A 25745-nucleotide genomic window follows, 5' to 3' on the forward strand; every position below is an offset into this window, starting at 1 on the left:
CGGTGGCGGTAACAGCGGCTTTGCAGCGGTAACCGGTAGTAACGGCGGTGGCAGCGGTAAACGGAGAAGTAACGGCGGTGGCAGCTTAACAGCGGTAAGTAACGGCAGCGACGGCGGCGTCAGCGGCAGTGGTAGCCGGAACAGCGGTAGTAACGGCAGTGCAGCGGTAACCCCCAGTAGTAACAGCGGTAGCAGCGTAACAGAAACGGAAACGCAGTAACAACGTAGTAACAGCGGTAGCGGCAGTAACGGGTAGTAACGGCGGTAGCAGCGGTAACAGCGGGGTAGCAGCGGTAACAGGGGTGGACAGCGGTGGCAGCGGTCCAGCGGTAAGTAACGGCGGCGGGGGCGGCGGCGGTAACACGGCAGGGGGGGGCAGCGGTGGGGGGTGGTAAACAGCGGTGGCAGCGGTCGGCGGTGGTCGGCGGTGGCGCGGTAAACACCCGGGGGTGGCAGCGGTCGGTGGTAACAGCGGGGGCGGAAACACCCGGTGGGAACGCGGTGGCAGCGGTAACGGCGGTGGTCCAGCGGCGGTAGCGGCAGCGGAAACGGCTGCGGTGGTGGAAAAGCAGTAACAGCGGTGGTAACGGCAGTGGCAGCAGTCAGCAGTGGTAACAGCGGTAGCAGCGGTAACAGCAGGGGGCAGCGGTCCCAGCGGTAACGCGGTATTAACAGCGGTAACAGCGGTAACAGCGGTGGAAGGCAGTAGCAGCGGTAACAGCAGCAGTGGCGGCGGTAACGGCGGAAATCCAGGGGTGGCAGTTGGGGCCCGGTAGAAACCCGCGGTGGCAGGGGGGTAACAGCGGCAGTATGGCGGCGGTAACGGCGGTGGTAAAAACGGTAGCGGCATCACGGCGGTGGTGGCAGGGGGCGGGGTAACGGCGCAGTAGCAGCGGTAAGGCGGTGGTAACGGCGGGGAGCGGTAAAAAGCATTAGTAACGCGGTGGCGGCGGTAACGGCGGCAGTGGCAGCGGTAACGGGGGTGGGAACGGCGGTGGCGGCGGTAACGGCGTGGTAACGGCGGCGGTAGCGGGGGCGGTAAAACGGCGGGGTGGGGCCCCGGAAGGGCGGTGGTAACAGCGGGCGGCGGAAACCAGCAGTGGTAACGCGGTGGCGGCGGTAACGGCAGCGGTGGCAGCAGTAACAGCGGTGGTAACGGCGGTGGCAGCGGTAACGGCAGTGGTAACGGCGGTGGCAGCGGTAACGGCGGCGGTGGCAGCGGTAACGGCAGTAGGAACGGTGGCAGCGGTAACGGCGGTATTAACGGCAGCGGTAGCGGCGGGCGGCACCCAGTGGTAGCGGCGGTAACGGGTGGTCGGCGGTGGCAGCGGTAACACCCGGTAGTAACACCCAGTGGCAGCGGTAACGGCAGCGGTGGCAGCGGTAACGGCGGTGGCGCGGAAAAGGCGGTGGTAACGGGGGTCGGCGGTAACGGCACCGCAGCAGTAACAGCAGTAGTAACAGCAGTAGCAGCAGTAACAGCAGCAGTAACAGCAGCAGTAGCAGCAGTAACAGCAGCAGTAGTAGCAGCAGTAACAGCAGTAGTAACAGCAGTAGCAGCAGTAACAGCAGTAACAGCAGCAGTAGCAGCAGTAACAGCAGTAGTAACAGCAGTAGCAGCAGTAACAGCAGTAGTAACAGCAGTAGCAGCAGTAACAGCAGCAGTAACAGCAGCAGTAGCAGCAGTAACAGCAGTAGTAACAGCAGTAGCAGCAGTAACAGCAGTAGTAACAGCAGTAGCAGCAGTAACAGCAGCAGTAGCAGCAGTAACAGCAGCAGTAGCAGCAGTAACAGCAGTAGTAACAGCAGTAGCAGCAGTAACAGCAGTAGTAACAGCAGTAGCAGCAGTAACAGCAGCAGTAGCAGCAGTAACAGCAGCAGTAGCAGCAGTAACAGCAGTAGTAACAGCAGTAACAGCAGTAGTAACAGCAGTAGCAGTAGTAACAGCAGTAGTAACAGCAGTAGCAGCAGTAACAGCAGCAGTAGCAGCAGTAACAGCAGCAGTAGCAGCAGTAACAGCAGCAGTAACAGCAGTAGTAACAGCAGCACCACCAGCATCATGCACCACTTCTAGGCGCCCTTAACCACAACAACAGTAGTAGCAGCAGTAACAGCAGTAGTAACAGCAGCAGTAGCAGTAGCAGCAGTAGCAGCAGTAGCAGTAGCAGTAGTAGCAGTAGTAGCAGTAGTAGCAGCAGTAGCAGTAGTAACAGCAGTAGTAACAGCAGTAGTAACAGCAGTAGCAGCAGTAGCAGCAGTAGCATAGACAGCAATAGCAGCAGCAGTAATAGTAGTAGTAACAGCAGTAGCAGCAGTTGTAGCAGCAGTAGCATAGACAGCAATAGCAGCAGCAGTAATAGTAGTAGTAACAGCAGTAGCAGCAGTTGTAGCAGCAGTAGCAGCAGTAGCAACAGTAGTTGAGCACAGCACTGTAGCACTGTACCGCGGGTTCAATCCCGGCCGGGGGTTCACCACCAGCATCATGCACCACCTCAGCAGTAACAGCAGTAGTAACAGCAGCAGTAACAGCAGCACCACCAGCAGCAGGCAGCAGTAGCAGCAGCAGCCCACCACCAGCATCATGCACCACCTCTCGGCGCCCTTAACCACAACAACAGTAGTAGCAGCAGTAACAGCAGCAGTAACAGCAGCAGTAACAGCAGCACCACCAGCAGCAGCAGCAGTAGTAACAGCAGTAGCAGCAGCAGCACTGGAGTTTTGAGACTGTATGACCGCGGGTTCAATCCCGGCCGGGGGTTCACCACCAGCATCATGCACCACCTCTGGGCGCCCTTAACCACAACAACAGTAGTTTGGTGTCATGACCGCCAACATATGGTGTGAGATTCTCTCTCTATATATTAGTGATGCAAATTACATGGTGAGTTTAAATGTAGTTATAACTTTTATCTTGACATGTGCAAAACATCACTGTACAATGATTTTATATATCTAACATAAGTGTAAATTATTACTAGTAATGACCCTCGTGTAGTAGTCTTTTTAGTATGATAATAAAATGTTATCTCCATTGTAGAATAATAAGAAAATATTATAACCTTTATATTATAATAATAAGGTAAAAGGACCACAATGGAAATAAGTCACTCTGTCTAACTTTTTTGTGTTATCCCAGGTTATCCCAGGTTATCCTAGGTTATCCTAGGTTATCCCAGGTTATCCCAGGTTATCTACACATATGTTGCTATATATGATGATCTATGTAACTATATTTGTGTATACCTGAATAAACTTACTAATTACAAGTAGCACCAGCCCTCGTATAGCACCAGCCCTATGTAGCACCACTAGCCCTCACTTGTAGCACCGCCAGCTATGTAGCACCACCAGCCCTCGTAGCACAACTAGCCCTCACTTGTAGCACCGCCAGCTATGTAGCACCACCAGCCCTCAATGGAAATAAGTCGCTTAACTTTTCTGGGTTATCCCAGGTTCTCTACACATATGTTGCTATGTATGATAATTCTATGTAACTGTATTTGTGTATACCTGAATAAACTTACTAGTCATTATATTTTGTTGCAGAATTACTATGAAGATTCTATGTTCAATAAAGCCTATAGATAAGGCCTGTGTTTCTTTCAACACAGGGCGAAACATTTTAACTATTACAATGTTATCTTTGTGTTTCTGCAGATTGACTACCCGGACGTGCAGTTGATGCGGCTAGGGCAGCGAGTGTCTTGCAACACCACCAACCTGGAGTTGATTGCCCTGGAACAAGATGAGATTACCATCAGGCCGGGGGGCCGTGGGGCACCACCCCCACCACCCGGCCACCACCACCACCTGCACCACCACCACCACCTGCACCACCACCACCACCTGCACCACCACCACCACCACCACCACCACCACCACCACTACCACTACCACTACCACTACCACCACCACCACCACCACGACTACCTGCCGGATCTGGTGGGCAGTGTCATCCTGCGTGGGGCCAGAAACCGTGGCAGCGTGGGTTCATTAGTGCGTGATGGTTCTGACACCTCCAGTGCCTACTCTGGCTCTGACACCATGTGTCACTCACTGCAGTCCTCCTCAGAGCCCAACGATGTAGATCTGTCGGGCCTGACGGAGAGCGCCGTAGATTCTGACGAAGAAGACTTGGCTGAGAGTATTGAGGTAAGCTGCCAAGAATGTTGCTCATATATTAAAGGAACTTCCTAATAAAAACAGGTCAGTGGATGATAAATTAGACATGTGAAACACTTGGGTATCTTTATCCTGGAATCGTTTAGCCACACAGTGGCTTCATCAGTCCAGTACGAAGAATGGTTGAACAGGAGCATGAAGTAATCGGCCCCTCAGCTTGGAGTTAGTTAATCATGAAAAGAATACGCCATATCTGCGAAGGGGATAAGATATTGTAGACAGGTGAGGCGAAACCACTGTGGCGAAACGTTTCTACAGTAGAGACCCAAGTGTTGCACAAGTGTCAAATTTAGATCCTCTTCTGAAGAGGATCGAACTATACATACTAGTTAATCTTATGTAGGTTACTATTGAGCGAACAGGTCAGTATTGACGTTATGTCCTGGTCACAACTTGCTGTATCATGTTCGTTAAAAGTATGTTATGTATACCCTGGTAAAAAATTTTTATTTTGGGCGACAGTAAAAATAGCGTATTTATTTTTGGCGTGAGCGGCACATCACAGCCAATCAACTGTTAGTATTGAGACATGTAACACTGCTAGCCAATCACAGCATCGTAAACAAAGACGCAACGAAGGTAAACAGAGGCACGCCATTTCCACATCTACCGCTGACAGAGCAAGTTTGTGTTATGTTAAGTTATCTTTTTTTTACCCCCCCCCCCCTAAAAAAAAGCTATGTAATTAATAACATCTAATATTATATATTTTAAGGAATAAATTTAAGATCAGTAGTAAGAAGCACTTTAGGTAAAACTTGCAATTGTGGCTTAAATAGCAATGTACTTCTTGCCAAATAAGACAAGCGAAAATTTGTGTATGCAATAATGTCGCAAAACTCATTCTGAACCTAACAAAAAAAGTTTCATTGTTTGTTTATTATTAAATTATTGTAACTTATCTAAAATATATTTAGTTGGATTAAGCTAAATTAAATTGCACTTGTTATAATCAGGGTAGGTAAGTTTTCTAAGGTTCTTTTGGTACAAAATTATAAATTTTTACATTAACATCAATGAAAGAAAAATATTTTTAAACGTATAAGAATTTTAGAAAGGACTTAATTTTAAAAGTTGTTGGTAATTGACCAATTTTGCCTATTCGGCACCCCCCCCCACACACACAAATTATGTGTTTAACAATTCGCAAACAGGTGAAATTATTTACAAACATTGTGTCTACATCCACAGCAGGACTCGAACTTGCTAACTCTGTATCAGAGTTCACAGTACTTTATCAAGAGACTAGACCCGTGATAAAATACTGTATAAAAATACACAATACTTCTAAACTGTTGTATTCTGAGCACCTCTGCAAAAACATTGATTATGTGTGAGTGAGGTGAAAGTGTTGAATGATATATTGTGTATTTTTATACACAATATATCTCCAAACTGTCAATATCCCAAACCTCTCCTTTAGAGTGCAGGCATTGTACTTCCCATTTCCAGGACTCAAGTCCGGTTATATAAAATAACCAGTTTCCCTGAATCTCTTCACTAAATATTACCCTGCTCACACTCCAACAGATCGTCAGGTCCCAAATACTATTTGTCTCCATTCACTCCTATCGAACATGCTCACACATGCTTGCTGTAAGTCCAAGCCCCTCGCCCACAACACCTCCTTTACCCCCTCCCTCCAACCTTTTCGAGGAAGACCCCTACCCCGCCTTCCTTCCCCTACAGATTTATACGCTCTCCATGTCATTCTACTTTGATCCATTCTCTCTAAATGACCAAACCACCTCAACAACCCCTCTTCAGCCCTCTGATTAATACTTTTATTAACTCCACACCTTCTCCTAATTTCCACACTCTAATTTTCTGCATAATATTTACACCACACATTGCCCTTAGACAGGACATCTCCACTGCCTCCAACCGCCTCCTCGCTGCAGCATTTACAACCCAAGCTTCACACCCATATAAGAGTGTTGGTACCACTATACTTTCATACATTCCCTTCTTTGGCTCCATAGATAACATTTTTTGCCTCCACATACACCTCAATGCACCACTCACCTTTTTTCCTTCATTTCTATGATTAACCTCATCCTTCATAAATCCATCCGCCGACACGTCAACTCAAATATCTGAAAACATTCACTTCCATACTCTTCCTCCCCAATTTGATATCCAATTTTTCTTTATCTAAATCGTTTGATACTCTCATCACCTTACTCTTTTCTATGTTCACTTTCAACTTTCTACCTTTACACACATTCCCAAACTCATCCACTAACCTTTAGATAAGATTTCGTTCGGATTTTTAACCCCGGAGGGTTAGCCACCCAGGATAACCCAAGAAAGTCAGGGTGTCATCGAGGACTGTAACTTATTTCCATTGTGGTCCTTAATCTTGTCCCCCAGGATGCGACCCACACCAGTCGACTAACACCCAGGTACCTATTTGCTGCTAGGTGAACAGGACAACAGGTGTAAGGAAACGTGTTGAATGTTTCCACCCGCCGGGAATTGAACCCGGGCCCTCCGTGTGTGAAGCGGGAGCTTTAGCCACCAGGCCACCGGGCCATTTTTCTTTAGAATCTTCCGTAAGCACAGTATTATTATTATTATTTTTTATTATCACACTGGCCGATTCCCACCAAGGCAGGGTGGCCCGAAAAAGAAAAACTTTCACCATCATTCACTCCATCACTGTCTTGCCAGAAGGGTGCTTTACACTACAGTTTTTAAACTGCAACATTAACACCCCTCCTTCAGAGTGCAGGCACTGTACTTCCCATCTCCAGGACTCAAGTCCGGCCTGCCGGTTTCCCTGAATCCCTTCATAAATGTTACTTTGCTCACACTCCAACAGCACGTCAAGTATTAAAAACCATTTTATTTTATTTTATTATTTTATTTTATTATTCACAAATGTTCCACCTATACATCATTGATTTTGTGTGACATTGAGTTGAGAACATTTAATATTTAATCTGACAGTTTTTAGGAACTTAATGGGATAGACCATCATAAATCCACAAGACTAATAAGATTGTGTGTTTCTCCACACAGAGTTTAGCAGTACGCGATGCAGTACGGGAGTGCCTCGAGAAGGACCCCAGTGAGAGGACGGAGGATGACATTAAAGTGCTGTTGGAGTTTACACAGCGGCTGCGATCTTTTTCCAATATGACTTTGGCTGTCAGGAAGGCCATGTCTCAAGCTATGGTAGGTTGTATGCCTGTCAGGAAGGCCATGTCTCAAGCTATGGTAGGTTGTATGCCTGTCAGGAAGGCCATGTCTCAAGCTATGGTAGGTTGTATGCCTGTCAGGAAGGCCATGTCTCAAGCTATGGTAGGTTGTATGCCTGTCAGGAAGGCCATGTCTCAAGCTATGGTAGGTTGTATGCCTGTCAGGAAGGCCATGTCTCAAGCTATGGTAGGTTGTATGCCTGTCAGGAAGGCCATGTCTCAAGCTATGGTAGGTTGTATGCCTGTCAGGAAGGCCATGTCTCAAGCTGTGGTAAGTTGCAAGATGTTGCTGTGCATTCAACGTTGTCATATAAATGCAGTTGAAAGACAATTTATCTCCAAAATTGAATTGTTTGGTAAAAACCCTGTATAGTATACACAAATAACCCACACGTAGGAGACAAACTTACGACAACGTTTTGGTCTGACTTGGACCAAGTAAGTGACTAGTCAATGGTCCAAGCTGGACCAAAACGTTGTCAGAAGTTTTAGTCTGGTATGTGCGGGTTACTTGTGTATTGTTCCAGTCATGGTATCGTTCCTTTATTATTCTTTATAGATTGACCTATTCAGTTTTCAATCCACTTTTGTTTATCCACATTTTCAAAAATAATGATTATCTAGAGGAGATATATGAGAGCAGATGTAGAGCACTTTTAATTTATATTAATTTTGTCATAATTGGCAGTGTACTTCACATTACAATTAATAACTGAAGAATCTTGCAATCTTATACGATGACTTGTGTGATGCAGGTGTTTGCAGTGGTGGAGGAAGCTGGCACTGTCTTCATGAATCATGGTGAGGAGCTGGACTCGTGGAGTGTCATAATTAATGGTCACGTTGAGGTAACCCAACTGGACGGCTCTGTCCATGAACTTCATCTGGGAGACAGGTAACTCAAAAACAGAATTCATGTCTTGGTTTAAAAAAAAAAGATTTTAAAAATGCTTGTATATTGTAATATATTTCAAAATCAAAATTTGAGTCATAGAGTAAGAAAAGAGGTTTAAGAAATGTTTGTATATTTCAGTAATAATTTTTTAAAGTTTGTTAAACTGATGTTTATTAAATTGTAGATCAGTTACTTTTACAACTTAGTAAATACTGTAGTGTTTGATTTATGTACTGTAATACAGTGGACCCCCGCATAATGATCACCTCCAAATGCGACCAATTATGTAAGTGTATTTATGTAAGTGCGTTTGTACGTGTATGTTTGGGGGTCTGAAATGGACTAATCTACTTCACAATATTCCTTATGGGAACAAATTCGGTCAGTACTGGCACCTGAACATACTTCTGGAGTGAAAAAATATCGTTAACTGGGGGTCCACTGTAATTCCAAATAAAGAAATTTGTTTATAATTGTTACTGCATTCATGATGGAAGTGCTACACCTGTAGGGGTGATAGTCTGCGGAATGGGGATGGGAGCTTTGATCCGAGGAAGGGAAAGACTGAGCCGGTTCTGAAGATCAAGATCCTCTTTCCCCGGCATCAAAGACCCTCCCACCAGAGATTTTTTATTCAGTCATGACACAACCTGCACATGGGAGAATGCAACTACTTAATTAATGGTCTAGGTCAGACCGAAATGTCGTCACAAGTGTCTTAGAGCTCAGTTGGCAGCACACAGCTCACACATTGAGTGTCCATGGTATGGGTGGAAGCATTGGGCACGTTTCCTTACACCTGCTGTCACTGTTCACCTAACAGCACGTAGGTACCTGGATATTAGTCACCTTACACCTGATATCCCTGTTCACCTAGCAGTAGGTAGGTACCTGGGGTATTAGTCAACTAGTGTGGGTCACATCCAGAAATGCTCTCCATAACCAGGGGCTTTCTATATAGCATGTCAGTGATGTTATCCATGCCTGTATAAGTTGTATCATGTGCTTGTAGAAATAAAGATTATTATATTCTCCTGTATGTGGGGTTATTTGTATATTGTTCCTTCTTATTTTTTTACAGTCATGATGACACGTGCGACCACAGTTATACAAGAATGTCAATACACTAACCAAAATCTCTCTGTTCCAGTTTTGGTATAACCCCAACGATGGAGAAACTATACCACCAGGGTATCATGCGTTCTAAAGTGGATGACTGCCAGTTTGTGTGCATCCCTCAGACAGACTACTACCGCATCCTCCACCAATCAGAGGAGAACATCCGTCGTCATGAAGAAAATGGAGTGCTGGTCTTAGTGACAGAACAAAGACCTATAAATGCAGGCAACAGGAAGGGCAACATTGTTATTAAGGTTGGTGTCAAGTGCTGCACTATTAATATTATTGCACGAGTATATTGTGGTAAATTGTCTGGTACTAGTACTGTGCAGGTAAACTGTACTTGATACTAGTACTGTGCAGGTAAACTGTACTTGATACTAGTACTGTACAGGTAAACTGTCTGGTACTAGTACTGTGCAGGTACAGTCTGGTACTGTGCAGGTACTCTGGTACTAGTACTGTGCAGGTAAACAGTCTGGTACTGTACAGGTACACTGTCTGGTACTAGTACTGTACAGGTAAACCACTTGGCACTAGTACTGTACAGGAAATCCATGTCTGGTACTAGTACTGTACAGGTGAACTGTGTATGGTATTAGTACTGCACAGGCAAACTGTCTGGTACTAGTGCTGCACAGGCAAACTGTCTGGTACCAGTACTGTGTAGGTAAACTGTCTGGTACCAGTACTGTGCAGGTAAACTGTCTGGTACCAGTACTGTGCAGGTAAACTGTCTGGTACCAGCACTGTGTAGGTAAACTGTCTGGTACCAGTACTGTGCAGGTAAACTGTCTGGTACCAGCACTGTGTAGGTAAACTGTCTGGTACCAGTACTGTGTAGGTAAACTGTGGTACCAGTACTGTGTAGGTAAACTGTCTGGTACCAGTACTGTGTAGGTAAACTGTCTGGTACCAGTACTGTGTAGGTAAACTGTGGTACCAGTACTGTGCAGGTAAACTGTCTGGTACCAGTACTGTGCAGGTAAACTGTCTGGTACCAGTACTGTGCAGGTAAACTGTCTGGTACCAGCACTGTGTAGGTAAACTGTCTGGTACCAGTACTGTGTAGGTAAACTGTCTGGTACCAGTACTGTGCAGGTAAACTGTCTGGTACCAGTACTGTGTAGGTAAACTGTCTGGTACCAGTACTGTGTAGGTAAACTGTGGTACCAGTACTGTGTAGGTAAACTGTCTGGTACCAGTACTGTGCAGGTAAACTGTCTGGTACTGGTACAGTACAGATATAAGGTCTGGTACTAGCACAGGTAATCTGTTAGGTACTAGTGCAGGTAAACTAGTACTAATGCATGTAAACTATCTGGTACTAGCATAGGTAAATTGGTACTAGTACAGGTAAACCAATACTGGCACAGGTAAATTAGTACTAGCACAGGTGAACTGATAGTAGAACAGGTAAACTAGTACTATTGCAGGTGAACTGATATTAGCACAGGTAAACTGGTACTTGCTCAAGTAAACTGGTAGTAGTCCAAGTAAACTGGTAGTAGCACAGGTAAACTGATAGTAGTTCAGGTAAATTGGCACTAGTACAGTTAAACTAGTACTAGCACAGGTAAACTGGTACTAGTCCAGGTGCTGTAATACACAAAGTATGAAGAAGATACAGCTGTATTTTAGTAGAGTACTTTACTGTATCAAGTGATTCTCCTAGTTACCCAGATGCCTTGTAAACTAGATTACCAAGGTTTACAAGGCACATACATGGTTTGGTAAACTGCACTACTAGTTGTCTCAGTTCTTGTACAGCACTGTATATTTCTTATTGTTGGTACAGTTCTTGTAGTACAATACTGTATATTTCTTATTGTTGGTACAGTTCTTGTAGTACAGTACTGTATATTTCTTATTGTTGGTACAGTTCTTGTAGTACAGTACTGTATATTTCTTATTGTTGGTACAGTTCTTGTAGTACAGTACTGTATATTTCTTATTGTTGGTACAGTTCTTGTAGTACAGTACTGTATATTTCTTATTGTTGGTACAGTTCTTGTAGTACAGTACTGTATATTTCTTATTGTTGGTACAGTTCTTGTAGTACAGTACTGTATATTTCTTATTGTAGATACAGTTCTTGTAGTACAGTACTGTATATTTCTTATTGTTGGTACAGTTCTTGTACAGCACTGTATATTTCTTATTGTTGGTACAGTTCTTGTAGTACAGTACTGTATATTTCTTATTGTTGGTACAGTTCTTGTAGTACAGTACTGTATATTTCTTATTGTTGGTACAGTTCTTGTAGTACAGTACTGTATATTTCTTATTGTTGGTACAGTTCTTGTAGTACAGTACTGTATATTTCTTATTGTTGGTACAGTTCTTGTAGTACAGTACTGTATATTTCTTATTGTAGATACAGTACTTGTAGTACAGTACTGTATATTTCTTATTGTTGGTACAGTTCTTGTAGTACAGTACTGTATATTTCTTATTGTTGGTACAGTTCTTGTAGTACAGTACTGTATATTTCTTATTGTTGGTACAGTTCTTGTAGTACAGTACTGTATATTTCTTATTGTAGATACAGTACTTGTAGTACAGTACTGTATACTGCACTTTTTCTGCTAGATATTTTTCAGTGCCTTCCAAGTACTGTACTTTTCCTTCCATGATGTTAATTGGTTTTTATCATGTTTTTTTCTTTCTACTAAGTCCTCTCAGTTTGCAACAGTAATTACTTTTTGTTGCAGGGCACTGCAGAGAGACTGATGCAACAGTTGGTGGAGGTGGAGAACAATGTGGACCCAACATATGTGGAAGATTTCCTGCTTACACACAGAACATTCATTGATTCTCCACTGACTGTCTCCAATAAACTGTTACAATGGTAAGAACTAGGAACTCTCTCTTGCTAGAAAACTGCAAGTTGTATAGATCTAACCTCCCGCTTTAGAGTAACCATCGGTAGCATGCCCACACATGCTGGCCCTGGCCAAGAATCCTGAAACTCATAATACACAACACCAGTAGTTAAGACAATAGCTACCCTGAAAATGGTGTGTAATCAAAAAATCTTCTAAAATGAACTGTTGAACCTGTGGATACAATAGGGTTATGGTCCTCAGATCCCAAAAATGGCAAGCAAAGTTTTTTAGGTCTCAAAATTAAAAAGGAAATGTATTTGTAGGTCTTATATTTACTCTAATATTTATGGTTGGTAGACAGCGACCACCCAGGGAGGTACTACCGTCCTGCCAAGTGAGTGTAAAACAAAAGCCTGTAATTGTTTTACATGATGGTAGGATTGCTGGTGTCTTTTGTCTCTCATAAATATGCAAGATTACAGGTATGTTTTTCTACTTCTACTTACACTTAGGTCACACTACACATACATGTACACATTTATTTATACACACTCATCTGAGTTTTCTTTGATTTTATCTTAATAGTTCTTGGTCTTATTACTTTTCATTTTATATCCATGGGGAATTGGAATAAGAATCTTTCCCCCGTAAGCCATGCGTGTTGTAAAAGTCAACTAAAATGCTGGGAACAATGGGCTAGTAACCCCTTTTCCTGTAAAGATTACTAAAAAGAATAAGAAAAAGAAAATTGTCAAAGTGGGAAGTCTGAATGTGTGTGGATGTTGTGCAAATGTGGATGTTATGAATGAGAAGAAGCTGGATGTCCTGGCTTTAAGTGAAACAAAGCTCAAAGGGGTGGGAGTTTCAGTGAAGAGGAATAAATGGGATTAGGTCAGGGGTTTCAAATCGAGTTAGAGCTAAAGGAGGAGTAGCAATAATGTTGAAGGATAAGATATGGCAGGAAAAGAGGGACTATAAATGTATTAATTCAAGGATTAGGTGGAGTAAAATAAAGGTTGGATGTGAAAAGTGGGTTATAGTAAGCGTATATGCACCTGGAGAAGAGAGAAGTGTAGAGGAGAGAGAGAGAGAGATTTTGGGAAATGTTTAGTGAATGCATGGGGAGTTTTGAACCAAGTGTGAGAGTACTTGTGGTTGAGGATTTCAATGCTAAAGTGGGTAAAAATGTTGTGGAGGGAGTAGTAGGTAAATTTGGGGTGTCAGGGGTAAATGTAAATGGGGAGCCTTTAATTGAGATGTGTAGAAAGAGATTTGATAATAAGTAATACATATTTTATGAAAGAGGATAAATATACAAGGTATGATGTAGCACGTAATGAAAGTAGTTTGTTACATTATGTATTGGTGGATAAAAGGTTGATGGGTAGGCTCCAGGATGTATGTTTATAGAGGGGCAACTGATATATCGGATCATTATTTAGTTGTAGCTACAGTTAGAGTAAGAGGTAGGTGGGACAAGAGGAAGGTGGCAACAACAAGTCGGAGGGAAGTGAAAGTGTATAAACTAAGGGAGGAGGAAGTTCGGGCGAGATATGAGACTATTGGCAGAAAGATGGGCTAGTGCAAAGATGAGTAGTGGCGGGGTTGAAGAGGGTTGGATGAGTTTTAAAAATGCAGTATTAGAATGTGGGGCAGAAGTTTGTGGTTATAGGAGGGTGGGGGCAGGAGGAAAGAGGAGCGATTGGTGGAATGATTAAGTAAAGGGTGTGATAAAAGAGAAAAAGTTAGCTTATGAGAGGTTTTTACAAAGCGGAGGTGTTATAAGAAGAGCAGAGTATATGGAGAGTAAAAGAAAGGTGAAGAGAGTGGTGAGAGAGTGCAAAAGGAGAGCAGATGATAGTGGGAGAGGCACTCTCAAGAAATTTTAATGAAAATAAGACAAAATTTTGGAGAGTTAAAGTTAAGAAAGCCTAGGGAACGTATGGATTTGTCAGTTAAAAACAGTAGGGGAGTTAGTAGATGGGGAGAGGGAGGTATTAGGTAGATGGCGAGAATATTTTGAGGAACTTTTAAATGTTGATGAAGAAAGGGTGGCAGTAATTTCATGCACTGGCCAGGGAGGTAAAACATTTTTTAGGAGCGAAGAAGAGCAGGATGTGAGGGGGGGGGAGGTGCATGAGGCATTATGTAGAATGAAAGGGGGTAAAGCAGCTGGATCTGATGGGATCATGACAAATGTTAAAAGCAGGGGGAAATATAGTGTTGGAGTGGTTGGCATTTTTGTTTAATAAATGTACAAGTGAGGGGAAGGTAACTAGGGATTGGCAGAGAGCATGCATAGTTCCTTTATATAAAGGGAAGGGGGACAAAAGAGATTGTAAAAATTCTTTTTCAACACACCGGCTGTATCCCACAGAGGCGGGGTGGCCCAAAAGGAAAAACGAAAGATTCTCCTTTTACATTTAGTAATATATACAAGTGAAGGGGTTACTAGCCCCTTGCTCCCGGCATTTTAGTCACTTCTTACAACACACGGCTTACAGAGGAAGAATTCTGTTCTACTTCCCCATGGAGGTAAGAGGAAATAAACAAGAACAAGAACTAGTAAGAAAATAGAAGAAAACCCAGAGGAGTGTGTATATATATGCTTGTACATGTATGTGTAGTGTGACCTAAGTGTAAGTAGAAGTAACAAGACGTACCTGAAATCTTGCATGTTTATGAGACAGAAAAATGGACACCAACAATCCTACCATCATGTAAAACAATTACAGGCTTTGGTTTTACACTCACTTGGCAGGACGGTAGTACCTCCCTGGGTGGTTGTTGTCTACCAACCTACTACCACAGGATGGTAGTACCTCCCAGGGTGGTTGCTGTCTACCAACCTACTACCACAGGATGGTAGTACCTCCCTGGGTGGTTGCTGTCTACCAACCTACTACCACAGGATGGTAGTACCTCCCTGGGCGGTTGCTGTCTACCAACCTACTACCACAGGATGGTAGTACCTCCCTGGGCGGTTGCTGTCTACCAACCTACTACCACAGGATGGTAGTACCTCCCTGGGTGGTTGCTGTCTACCAACCTACTACCACAGGATGGTAGTACCTCCCTGGGTGGTTGTTGTCTACCAACCTACTACCACAGGATGGTAGTACCTCCCTGGGTGGTTGCTGTCTACCAACCTACTACCACAGGATGGTAGTACCTCCCTGGGTGGTTGCTGTCTACCAACCTACTACCACAGGATGGTAGTACCTCCCTGGGTGGTTGTTGTCTACCAACCTACTACCACAGGATGGTAGTACCTCCCTGGGTGGTTGCTGTCTACCAACCTACTACCACAGGATGGTAGTACCTCCCTGGGTGGTTGCTGTCTACCAACCTACTACCACAGGATGGTAGTACCTCCCTGGGTGGTTGTTGTCTACCAACCTACTACCACAGGATGGTAGTACCTCCCTGGGTGGTTGCTGTCTACCAACCTACTACCACAGGATGGTAGTACCTCCCTGGGTGGTTGTTGTCTACCAACCTACTACCACAGGACGGTAGTACCTCCCTGGGTGGTTGCTGTCTACCAACCTACTACCTATAATTGTAAAAATTATAGGGGAATAAGTTTACAGAGTATACCAGGTAATGTGTACAGTAGGGTTATTATTGAAAGAATTAGAGGTAAGACAGTAGGACTGCAGATGAGCAAGGAGGTTTTAGAGTGGGTAGGGGATGTTTACATTGAAGCATATATGTGAACGGTATTTAGATAAAGGTAGGAAAGTTTTCATTACATTTATGGGTATAGAAAAGGCATATGATAGTGCATAGGGGAGCAATGTGGCAGATGTTGCAAGTGTATGGAATAGGTAGTGCTGCTCTTATCTGTATTTTTTTGTACCTCTGTATGTGTGCTCAAATTGGAAATAAAAAAAAAAAAATAAATGCTATAAAGAGTTTGAGGATATTGAGACTCAGGTTAGGGTGTGTAGGAGAGGGAGAATACTTCCCAGTAAAAGTAGGTCTTAGACAGGAATGTGTAATGTCACCATGGTTTAATACTTTTATAAATGGGGTTGTAAATGCTAGGGTGTTGGGGAGAGGGGTGGGATTAAATTATGGGGAATTAAATACAAAATGGGAGTTGATGCAATTACTTTCTGCTGATAATACTGTGCTTATGGGAGATTCTAAAGAAAAGTTGCAAAGGTTAGTGGACGAGTTGGGGAGGGTGTGTGTAAAGGTAGAAAGTTGAAAGTGAACATAGATAAGAGTAAGGTGATGAGGGTATCAAGCAGTTTAGATAAAGAAAAATTGGATATCACATTGCAGAGAGGGAGTATGGAAGTGGGCTTAGATCTGGACGGTGTTGCTGAAGCCAGCATACACCGCACTGTGCTTGACATGACATGTGCATGACACTGTAATTACACCTTCACTTGACCTCTAAGGTGCTGTCACAAAACAAGATATAATTTTAAAAGCATTTGGATTAGTTTACCTGAAATGCACTTCAGATTAGTGGCTTTCTCTTGTGTTTACCAGTGATTTATTACAAGCAAACATTATCTGTACCGCATAAAGAAATGCAGAATTGTGGTGTATTTTATTGTATTGCATAAATGAAGGTTAGTACTATACACTCTGAGAAGATCAACTTATACACACAGAATTTAGTGAGCTAAACAAACAACACCCTATAAATTTTTGTGTAAAGTTTGTATCATTTTTGTGTAAATTTACAAATTTTTTGTGTATGACTGCATTGAAACAATAGTACAGTGGATCCCCGGTTCACGATATTAATCTGTTCCTGAGAGCTCATTGTAAACCAAAATTATCGGAAAGCGAATCAATTTTCCCCATAAGAAATAATGGAAATCAAATTAATCCGTGCAAGACACCCAAAAGTATGAAAAAAAAATTTTTTTTGCCACATGAAATATTAATTTTAATACACACAAACTGAAGACATGCACAGTTACATGACACTTACCTTTATTGAAGATCTGGTGATGATTGATGGGATGGGAGGAGGGGAGAGTGTGGATGGTGTTAGTGTTTAGAAGGGGAATCCCCTTCCATTAGGACTTAAGCCTTAAGTCCTAAGGTGTCAAGTACTTTTCCGGGGTTACTTCCCTTCTTTTAATGCCACTAGGACCAGCTTGAGTCACTGGACTTCTATCGCACAACATATGTCCATAGAGACCTGTACCTCTCGTTCTTTATGACTTTCCCAAAGTGTTTCACAACATTGTCAGTGTAATAGTCACCAACACGGCTTGCAATAGCTGTGTGAGGGTGATTGCACATATTTCCTTAATCTTTGAAGTAGGCAACTTCTTCAATTTCTCTCTCCCCACTAACCCCAACCCCAAGGACTCCTCCAAAGCAGTTTCCTCAGGTGTGGCCTCTTGCTGTTGAAGATGATCTAGCAGCTCATCAGTGGTTAGTTCTTCATTGTCCTCCTCCACCAACTCTTTCACATCCTCCCCACTACCTAACCTTCCCCAATGCCACAATGGATTCCTCAAGGCATAGGCTTCTCAGGGTTAGCCTCAAACCCTTTGAAATCCCTTTTGTCTACACATTCTGCTCAGTTTTTTCCAGGCAGAGTTCAAGGTCCTCTTAGTCACTCCCTCCCAAGCCTTACCTATAAGGTTTACACAATTGAGGATATTGGGGCTCTGGTGGTTAACGCTTCCGCTTCACATGGCGAGGGCCTGGGTTCGATTCCCAGCCAGAGTAGAAACATTGGGCGGGCTTCTTTCCACCTGTTGTCTGTTCCCCATCAGTAAAATGGGTACCTGGGTGTTAGTAGACTGGTGTGGGTCGCATCCTGGGACACTGACCTAATTTGCCCGACATGCGGAGCATAACAAGGGGCTTTCTATGTAGTAATGTCATTGTTGTCAGCTAGGCCTGTATACCTTGTACATGTACTTGTAGTAAATAAAGATATTATTATAGTGATCCTTCCAAAACTCCTTTAGTCAATAGAGTATCTGTGGTCACTTCAAAGCACCTTTCAAACATACCTTTTGTGTACAGTTTCTTGAAGTTGGAAATGACTTGCTGGTCCATGGGCTGCAGGAGAGGAGTGGTATTAGGAGGCAAAAACTTGACCTTAATGAAAATCACGTCCCCAGAAAGTCGCTCTGCCAAGTCTGTAGGATGACCAGGGGCATTGTCTAATACCAGGAGGCACTTACGGTCTAATTTCTTTTCAATTAGGTAATTTTTCACATTGGGGGGTCAAATGAATGGTGTAACCAGTCATAGAAAGTCCCTTGAGACCCATGCCTTACTGTTTGCCCTCCACAGCACACACAAATTAGCCTTAAGGATATTCTTTTGCCTGAACGCTCTGGGAGTTTGAGTGATACACCAATAAAGGCTTCACTTTGCAATCACCACTAGCATTGGCACACATGAGAAGAGTAAGCCTGTCTTTCATAGGCTTATGTCCTGGGAGTGCCTTTCCCTCCTGAGTAATGTAGGTCCTGCTTGGCAATTTCTTCCAAAACAGGCCTGTTTCATCACAATTAAACACTTGTTCAGGTTTCAATCCTTCAGCCTCTATGTACTCCTTGAATTCCTTCACATATTTTTCAGCTGCTTTTTGGTCCGAACTGGCAGCCTCACCATGCCTAATCACACTATGTATGCCACTACGATTCTTAAATCTTTCAAACCAACCTTTGCTGGCCTTAAATTCACTCACATCACCACTAGTTGCAGGCAATTTTTTTACCAAATCGTCATGCAACTGCCTAGCCTTTTCACAAATGATCGCTTGAGAGATGCTATCTCCTGCTATGTTTTTCATTTATCCACACCAATTAGAGTCTCTCAACGTTTTCTAGCACTTGCAGTCGCTGTTTCCTAATCACAGTTGCACCTTTTGCAAGAACAGCTTCCTTGATTGCCGTTTTCCTGCTCTATAGTAGAGATGGTTGATTGGGGTTTACTATACAACCTGACCAGCTCCGACACACGCACTCCACTTTTTTACTTTGCAATTATCTTTTTCTTCATTTCAACAGTCATTAGCACCCTTGATCTCGAAGGGTTGGCACTAGGAGCTTTCTTGGGGCCCATGATGACTTATTTTTCAGAAACAAGCACCAAAAATAGTGATAATTTGGATAATATGGAATGTACCAAATGTATCCTTAGATGCATGCACACTGGCTGGCTTGTAAACACTGGCACACACGGAGCAGTTCAGGCCACACGTGGACACGTCTCTATGAACCGCATCGCATACCGGGTTTTGTAACGGGAACCGAGGCAATTTCTCTGCGATATAATGCATCGGTTACCAGATTTATTGGATACCGATAGCATCGCGAACCGGGGGTCCACTGTACAGTGCGGTAATGCTTTTTTCAAATATTTAATGTATTTCATTGAAACTCCATGGGGTAGTGGAGAAGAATCCTTCCTCTGTAAGCCATGCATGTCGTAAGAGGTGACTAAAATGTCTGAAGGAAAGGGTTAGTAACCCCTTCTTCTGTATATATGTATTACTAACTGTAAAAAGAAGATAACTTTGTTTCTTCTTTTTTGGGTTACCCTACTTTGGCAGGAGACAGCCAGTGTAAAAAAATTAATTCAGAGTAGGGTATAATAAAATTAATATGCTTGTAGCCTGGTTTCTAATTTTAATGTTACAGGTTTGAAGATCCATCTTTGCGAGACCGAGTGACACGGGTCGTATTGTTGTGGGTTAATAACCACTTCACCGACTTCGAGATGGACCCGGTCATGATGAATTTCTTGGAACAATTTGAAGAAGGTTTGGAGAGAGAGAAAATGGCAAGCCAACTGCATCTCTTAGACTTCACTTGTGCCACACAAGCCAGAGCAAGAACTGTGACTCTGACTAGGCCTAGCAGGGATGAAATACTTCATTTCTCTATTTTAGGAGGATATGAAAGGGGCTATGGTATATTTATTTCCAAGGTAAGGACTCCTGTAGTCTCTAGAACATTTTGAAATACTGTTAGTATTAAAAAAAATATGCCAGAATGATAAATAATAATTTTTACATTTTTCAAAATTGTGTAAATTTATAGGCATTTTTTTACTTAAGACAAAAAAAAGGTAAAAAAAATTCTGGTGTCCTCTCAGGTTGAAAAGGGAAGCAAAGCGGAGGATGTTGGTTTAAAGCGCGGTGACCAGATCCTGGAGGTTAATGGACAAAGCTTCGATCACATGAATCATGCTAAGGCACTTGAGATCCTTCGGCAGACTTGTCATCTGTCTATTACTGTCAAGAGCAATTTATTAGGTAATACTGCATGTAATATTATTTTTGTAATTTTGCTTGTGTGTACTACATTATTTATCACCATTAAAATATTACAAAATGTTTGAAATTATTTAATTAATAGGAATAGGGTTGCTTAAATGTGCGTGGATGTAGTGCGGATGACAAGAAACAGATGATTGCTGATGTTATGAATGAAAAGAAGTTGGATGTCCTGGCCCTAAGCGAAACAAAGCTGAAGGGGGTAGGAGAGTTTCAATGGGGGGAAATAAATGGGATTAAATCTGGAGTATCTGAGAGAGTTAGAGCAAAGGAAGGGGTAGCAGTAATGTTAAATGATCAGTTATGGAAGGAGAAAAGAGAATATGAATGTGTAAATTCAAGAATTATGTAGATTAAAGTAAAGGTTGGATGCGAGAAGTGGGTCATAATAAGCGTGTATGCACCTGGAGAAGAGAGGAATGCAGAGGAGAGAGAGAGATTTTGGGAGATGTTAAGTGAATGTATAGGAGCCTTTGAACCAAGTGAGAGAGTAATTGTGGCAGGGGACTTGAATGCTAAAGTAGGAGAAACTTTTAGAGAGGGTGTGGTAGGTAAGTTTGGGGTGCCAGGTGTAAATGATAATGGGAGCCCTTTGATTGAACTTTGTATAGAAAGGGGTTTAGTTATAGGTAATACATATTTTAAGAAAAAGAGGATAAATAAGTATACATGATATGATGTAGGGCGAAATGACAGTAGTTTGTTGGATTATGTATTGGTAGATAAAAGACTGTTGAGTAGACTTCAGGATGTACATGTTTATAGAGGGGCCACAGATATATCAGATCACTTTCTAGTTGTAGCTACACTGAGAGTAAAAGGTAGATGGGATACAAGGAGAATAGAAGCATCAGGGAAGAGAGAGGTGAAGGTTTATAAACTAAAAGAGGAGGCAGTTAGGGTAAGATATAAACAGCTATTGGAGGATAGATGGGCTAATGAGAGCATAGGCAATGGGGTCGAAGAGGTATGGGGTAGGTTTAAAAATGTAGTGTAAGAGTGTTCAGCAGAAGTTTGTGGTTACAGGAAAGTGGGTGCAGGAGGGAAGAGGAGCGATTGGTGGAATGATGATGTAAAGAGAGTAGTAAGGGAGAAAAAGTTAGCATATGAGAAGTTTTTACAAAGTAGAAGTGATGCAAGGAGGGAAGAGTATATGGAGAAAAAGAGAGAAGTTAAGAGAGTGGTGAAGCAATGTAAAAAGAGAGCAAATGAGAGAGTGGGTGAGATGTTATCAACAAATTTTGTTGAAAATAAGAAAAAGTTTTGGAGTGAGATTAACAAGTTAAGAAAGCCTAGAGAACAAATGGATTTGTCAGTTAAAAATAGGAGAGGAGAGTTATTAAATGGAGAGTTAGAGGTATTGGGAAGATGGAGGGAATATTTTGAGGAATTGTTAAATGTTGATGAAGATAGGGAAGCTGTGATTTCGTGTATAGGGCAAGGAGGAATAACATCTTGTAGGAGTGAGGAAGAGCCAGTTGTGAGTGTGGGGGAAGTTCGTGAGGCAGTAGGTAAAATGAAAGGGGGTAAGGCAGCCGGGATTGATGGGATAAAGATAGAAATGTTAAAAGCAGGTGGGGATATAGTTTTGGAGTGGTTGGTGCAATTATTTAATAAATGTATGGAAGAGGGTAAGGTACCTAGGGATTGGCAGAGAGCATGCATAGTTCCTTTGTATAAAGGCAAAGGGGATAAAAGAGAGTGCAAAAATTATAGGGGGATAAGTCTGTTGAGTGTACCTGGTAAAGTGTATGGTAGAGTTATAATTGAAAGAATTAAGAGTAAGACGGAGAATAGGATAGCAGATGAACAAGGAGGCTTTAGGAAAGGTAGGGGGTGTGTGGACCAGGTGTTTACAGTGAAACATATAAGTGAACAGTATTTAGATAAGGCTAAAGAGGTCTTTGTGGCATTTATGGATTTGGAAAAGGCGTATGACAGGGTGGATAGGGGGGCAATGTGGCAGATGTTGCAAGTGTATGGTGTAGGAGGTAGGTTACTGAAAGCAGTGAAGAGTTTTTACGAGGATAGTGAGGCTCAAGTTAGAGTATGTAGGAAAGAGGGAAATTTTTTCCCAGTAAAAGTAGGCCTTAGACAAGGATGTGTGATGTCACCGTGGTTGTTTAATATATTTATAGATGGGGTTGTAAGAGAAGTAAATGCGAGGGTCTTGGCAAGAGGCGTGGAGTTAAAAGATAAAGAATCACACACAAAGTGGGAGTTGTCACAGCTGCTCTTTGCTGATGACACTGTGCTCTTGGGAGATTCTGAAGAGAAGTTGCAGAGATTGGTGGATGAATTTGGTAGGGTGTGCAAAAGAAGAAAATTAAAGGTGAATACAGGAAAGAGTAAGGTTATGAGGATAACAAAAAGATTAGGTGATGAAAGATTGAATATCAGATTGGAGGGAGAGAGTATGGAGGAGGTGAACGTATTCAGATATTTGGGAGTGGACATGTCAGCGGATGGGTCTATGAAAGATGAGGTGAATCATAGAATTGATGAGGGAAAAAGAGTGAGTGGTGCACTTAGGAGTCTGTGGAGACAAAGAACTTTGTCCTTGGAGGCAAAGAGGGGAATGTATGAGAGTATAGTTTTACCAACGCTCTTATATGGGTGTGAAGCGTGGGTGATGAATGTTGCAGCGAGGAGAAGGCTGGAGGCAGTGGAGATGTCATGTCTGAGGGCAATGTGTGGTGTGAATATAATGCAGAGAATTCGTAGTTTGGAAGTTAGGAGGAGGTGCGGGATTACCAAAACTGTTGTCCAGAGGGCTGAGGAAGGGTTGTTGAGGTGGTTCGGACATGTAGAGAGAATGGAGTGAAACAGAATGACTTCAAGAGTGTATCAGTCTGTAGTGGAAGGAAGGCGGGGTAGGGGTCGGCCTAGGAAGGGTTGGAGGGAGGGGGTAAAGGAGGTTTTGTGTGCGAGGGGCTTGGACTTCCAGCAGGCATGCGTGAGCGTGTTTGATAGGAGTGAATGGAGACAAATGGTTTTTAATACTTGACGTGCTGTTGGAGTGTGAGCAAAGTAACATTTATGAAGGGATTCAGGGAAACCGGCAGGCCGGACTTGAGTCCTGGAGATGGGAAGTACAGTGCCTGCACTCTGAAGGAGGGGTGTTAATGTTGCAGTTTAAAAACTGTAGTGTAAAGCACCCTTCTGGCAAGACAGTGATGGAGTGAATGATGGTGAAAGTTTTTCTTTTTCGGGCCACCCTGCCTTGGTGGGAATCGGCCAGTGTGATAATAAAAAAAAATAAATAAGATTATATATTAATAGAAAATGTAGATTATAATACTTTTAAATAAAACTGATGATAACCTACAATTTTTCGTACTGTTTCCAACTTTCCTTTAAAATTTCAAGTATTTTGCCTTCTTATACCTTGCTGAACATTAAAAGTAAACTTCAAGAAACGAGAGACTGTAAATTTGATTACATACACATTACAGTATAGTACAAAAGTTGCTTAATATACTTGAAATAGCTATATGTATGTAATTCATCCTCTCCTCACTTAATGACGGAGTTACATTCACTTAACGACGGAGTTACATTCACTTAACGACGGAGTTACATTCCTAAAACCACATTGGTAAATAATTCGCCGCTAAGCAAGGAGCATACTATAATAGCGGGTTTGTGTCAACCATCTTTGATATTGTTTTAATGTCACCTTTGCACTATTTGTAACATTTTTAGTATATTTTTAAATGTTTATATAGCAGTGTACTGTATATTGTAATAAACAGAATAGAGGAAATCAGCTCCAGTGTACATTATTTAGGTACGCATTCTGGTCAGATCCCATTGCAAGTCTGAGTTGTTGGTAAATGAGTACGTGACTGAGGAGAAGCTGCATTAACCTTTGCAGAATATTATTGATAGAAGACAAGAGGATGCATAATGAGCTATGAGTGGTAAATGGATTCATACTGGTGACTGGAGAGAGTATTACACACAGGTTGTATTCCTAAGGTGTCCATCAAGCCTAAACACAAACAGTATGGCACTCCTACTTGTCTTTCCACTAAAGGAAACTGGTAGTCATTAAGCTAGTTTACATCTCCATTGTCCACTAAAGGGATTAATTAGTGTTATTCTTTGTCTCTTTCTAGCCTTCAAAGAGATGTTGACCACACCAGAAAACTCTCCCCGACCACGATCAAGAAAGACTTCCAATGTACGTGGTATTGCTGATATTAACAGTCATATGCCAATGAACTCAACCTTTGTGCCTACCATGCATCTCCCGTATGACCAGTCACCCAGGGATAAAAGCAAAATGGGAAACAACAAAGGCTTGTTCATGACAAAAGCCAATAAACTTAAGAAGAAGGTCATAGAATCTCTCATGCCAAAGAATAATGCATTGTAAGTAGGTAGTAGGTTGGTAGACAACAACCACCCAGGGAGGTACTACCATCCTGCCAAGTGAGTGTAAAACGAAAGCCTGTAATTGTTTTACATGATGGTAGGATTGCTGGTGTCTTTTGTCTGTCTCATAAATATGCAAGATTACAGGCATGTCTTGCTACTTCTACATACACTTAGGTCACACTACACATACATGTACACGTTTATTTATACACACTCATCTGAGTTTTCTTTGATTTTATCTTAATAGTTCTTGGTCTTATTACTTTTCCTTTTATATCCATGGGGAAGTGGAATAAGAATCTTTCCTCCGTAAGCCATGCGTGTTGTAAAAGTCAACTAAAATGCCGGGAACAATGGGCTAGTAACCCCTTTTCCTGTAAAGATTACTAAAAAGAATAAGAAGAAAATTGTCAAAGTGGGAAGTCTGAATGTGCGTGGATGTTGTGCAAATGATAAGAAAGAGATGATTGTGGATGTTATGAATGAGAAGAAACGATGTCCTGGCTTGAAGTGAAACAAAGCTGAAGGGGGTGGGAAAGTTTCAATGGAGAGGAATAAATGGGATTAGGTCAGGGGTTTCAAATAGTTAGAGCTAAAGGAGTAGCAATAATGTTGAAGGATAAGCTATGGCAGGAAAAGAGGGACTTCAAATGTATAAATTCAAGGATTATGTGGAGTAAAATAAAGATTGGATGTGAAAAGTGGGTTATAGTAAGCGTGTATGCACCTGGAGAAGAGAGAAGTGTAGAGGAGAGAGAGAGAGAGATTCTGGGAAATGTTGAGTGAATGCGTGGGGAGTCTTGAATCAAGTGTGAGAGTAATGGTGGTTGGGGATTTCAGTGCTAAAGTGGGTAAAA

The 25745-nt window shown here is 42.5% G+C and overlaps 1 protein-coding gene across 2 annotated transcripts in view; it reads left to right on the forward strand.

The window, feature by feature from the left end:
* Positions 1 to 2724: 2724 nt before the first annotated feature.
* LOC128685531 (rap guanine nucleotide exchange factor 2) overlaps positions 2725 to 25745 on the forward strand; it is a 104965-nt gene continuing 81944 nt past the window's right edge. For both annotated transcript variants that reach the window (XM_070080316.1, XM_070080317.1), the window contains exons 1-9: positions 2725 to 2881; positions 3658 to 4152; positions 7207 to 7362; positions 8141 to 8280; positions 9431 to 9653; positions 12114 to 12250; positions 19868 to 20156; positions 20325 to 20484; positions 24627 to 24882. In XM_070080316.1, the coding sequence (XP_069936417.1) occupies positions 2822 to 2881; positions 3658 to 4152; positions 7207 to 7362; positions 8141 to 8280; positions 9431 to 9653; positions 12114 to 12250; positions 19868 to 20156; positions 20325 to 20484; positions 24627 to 24882 (1916 nt within the window). In that variant the 5' untranslated portion in view covers positions 2725 to 2821. The remainder of the gene's footprint in view (positions 2882 to 3657; positions 4153 to 7206; positions 7363 to 8140; positions 8281 to 9430; positions 9654 to 12113; positions 12251 to 19867; positions 20157 to 20324; positions 20485 to 24626; positions 24883 to 25745) is intronic.

The sequence above is a fragment of the Cherax quadricarinatus genome, unplaced genomic scaffold (assembly GCF_038502225.1).
Source record: "Cherax quadricarinatus isolate ZL_2023a unplaced genomic scaffold, ASM3850222v1 Contig319, whole genome shotgun sequence".
NCBI lineage: Eukaryota > Metazoa > Arthropoda > Malacostraca > Decapoda > Parastacidae > Cherax > Cherax quadricarinatus.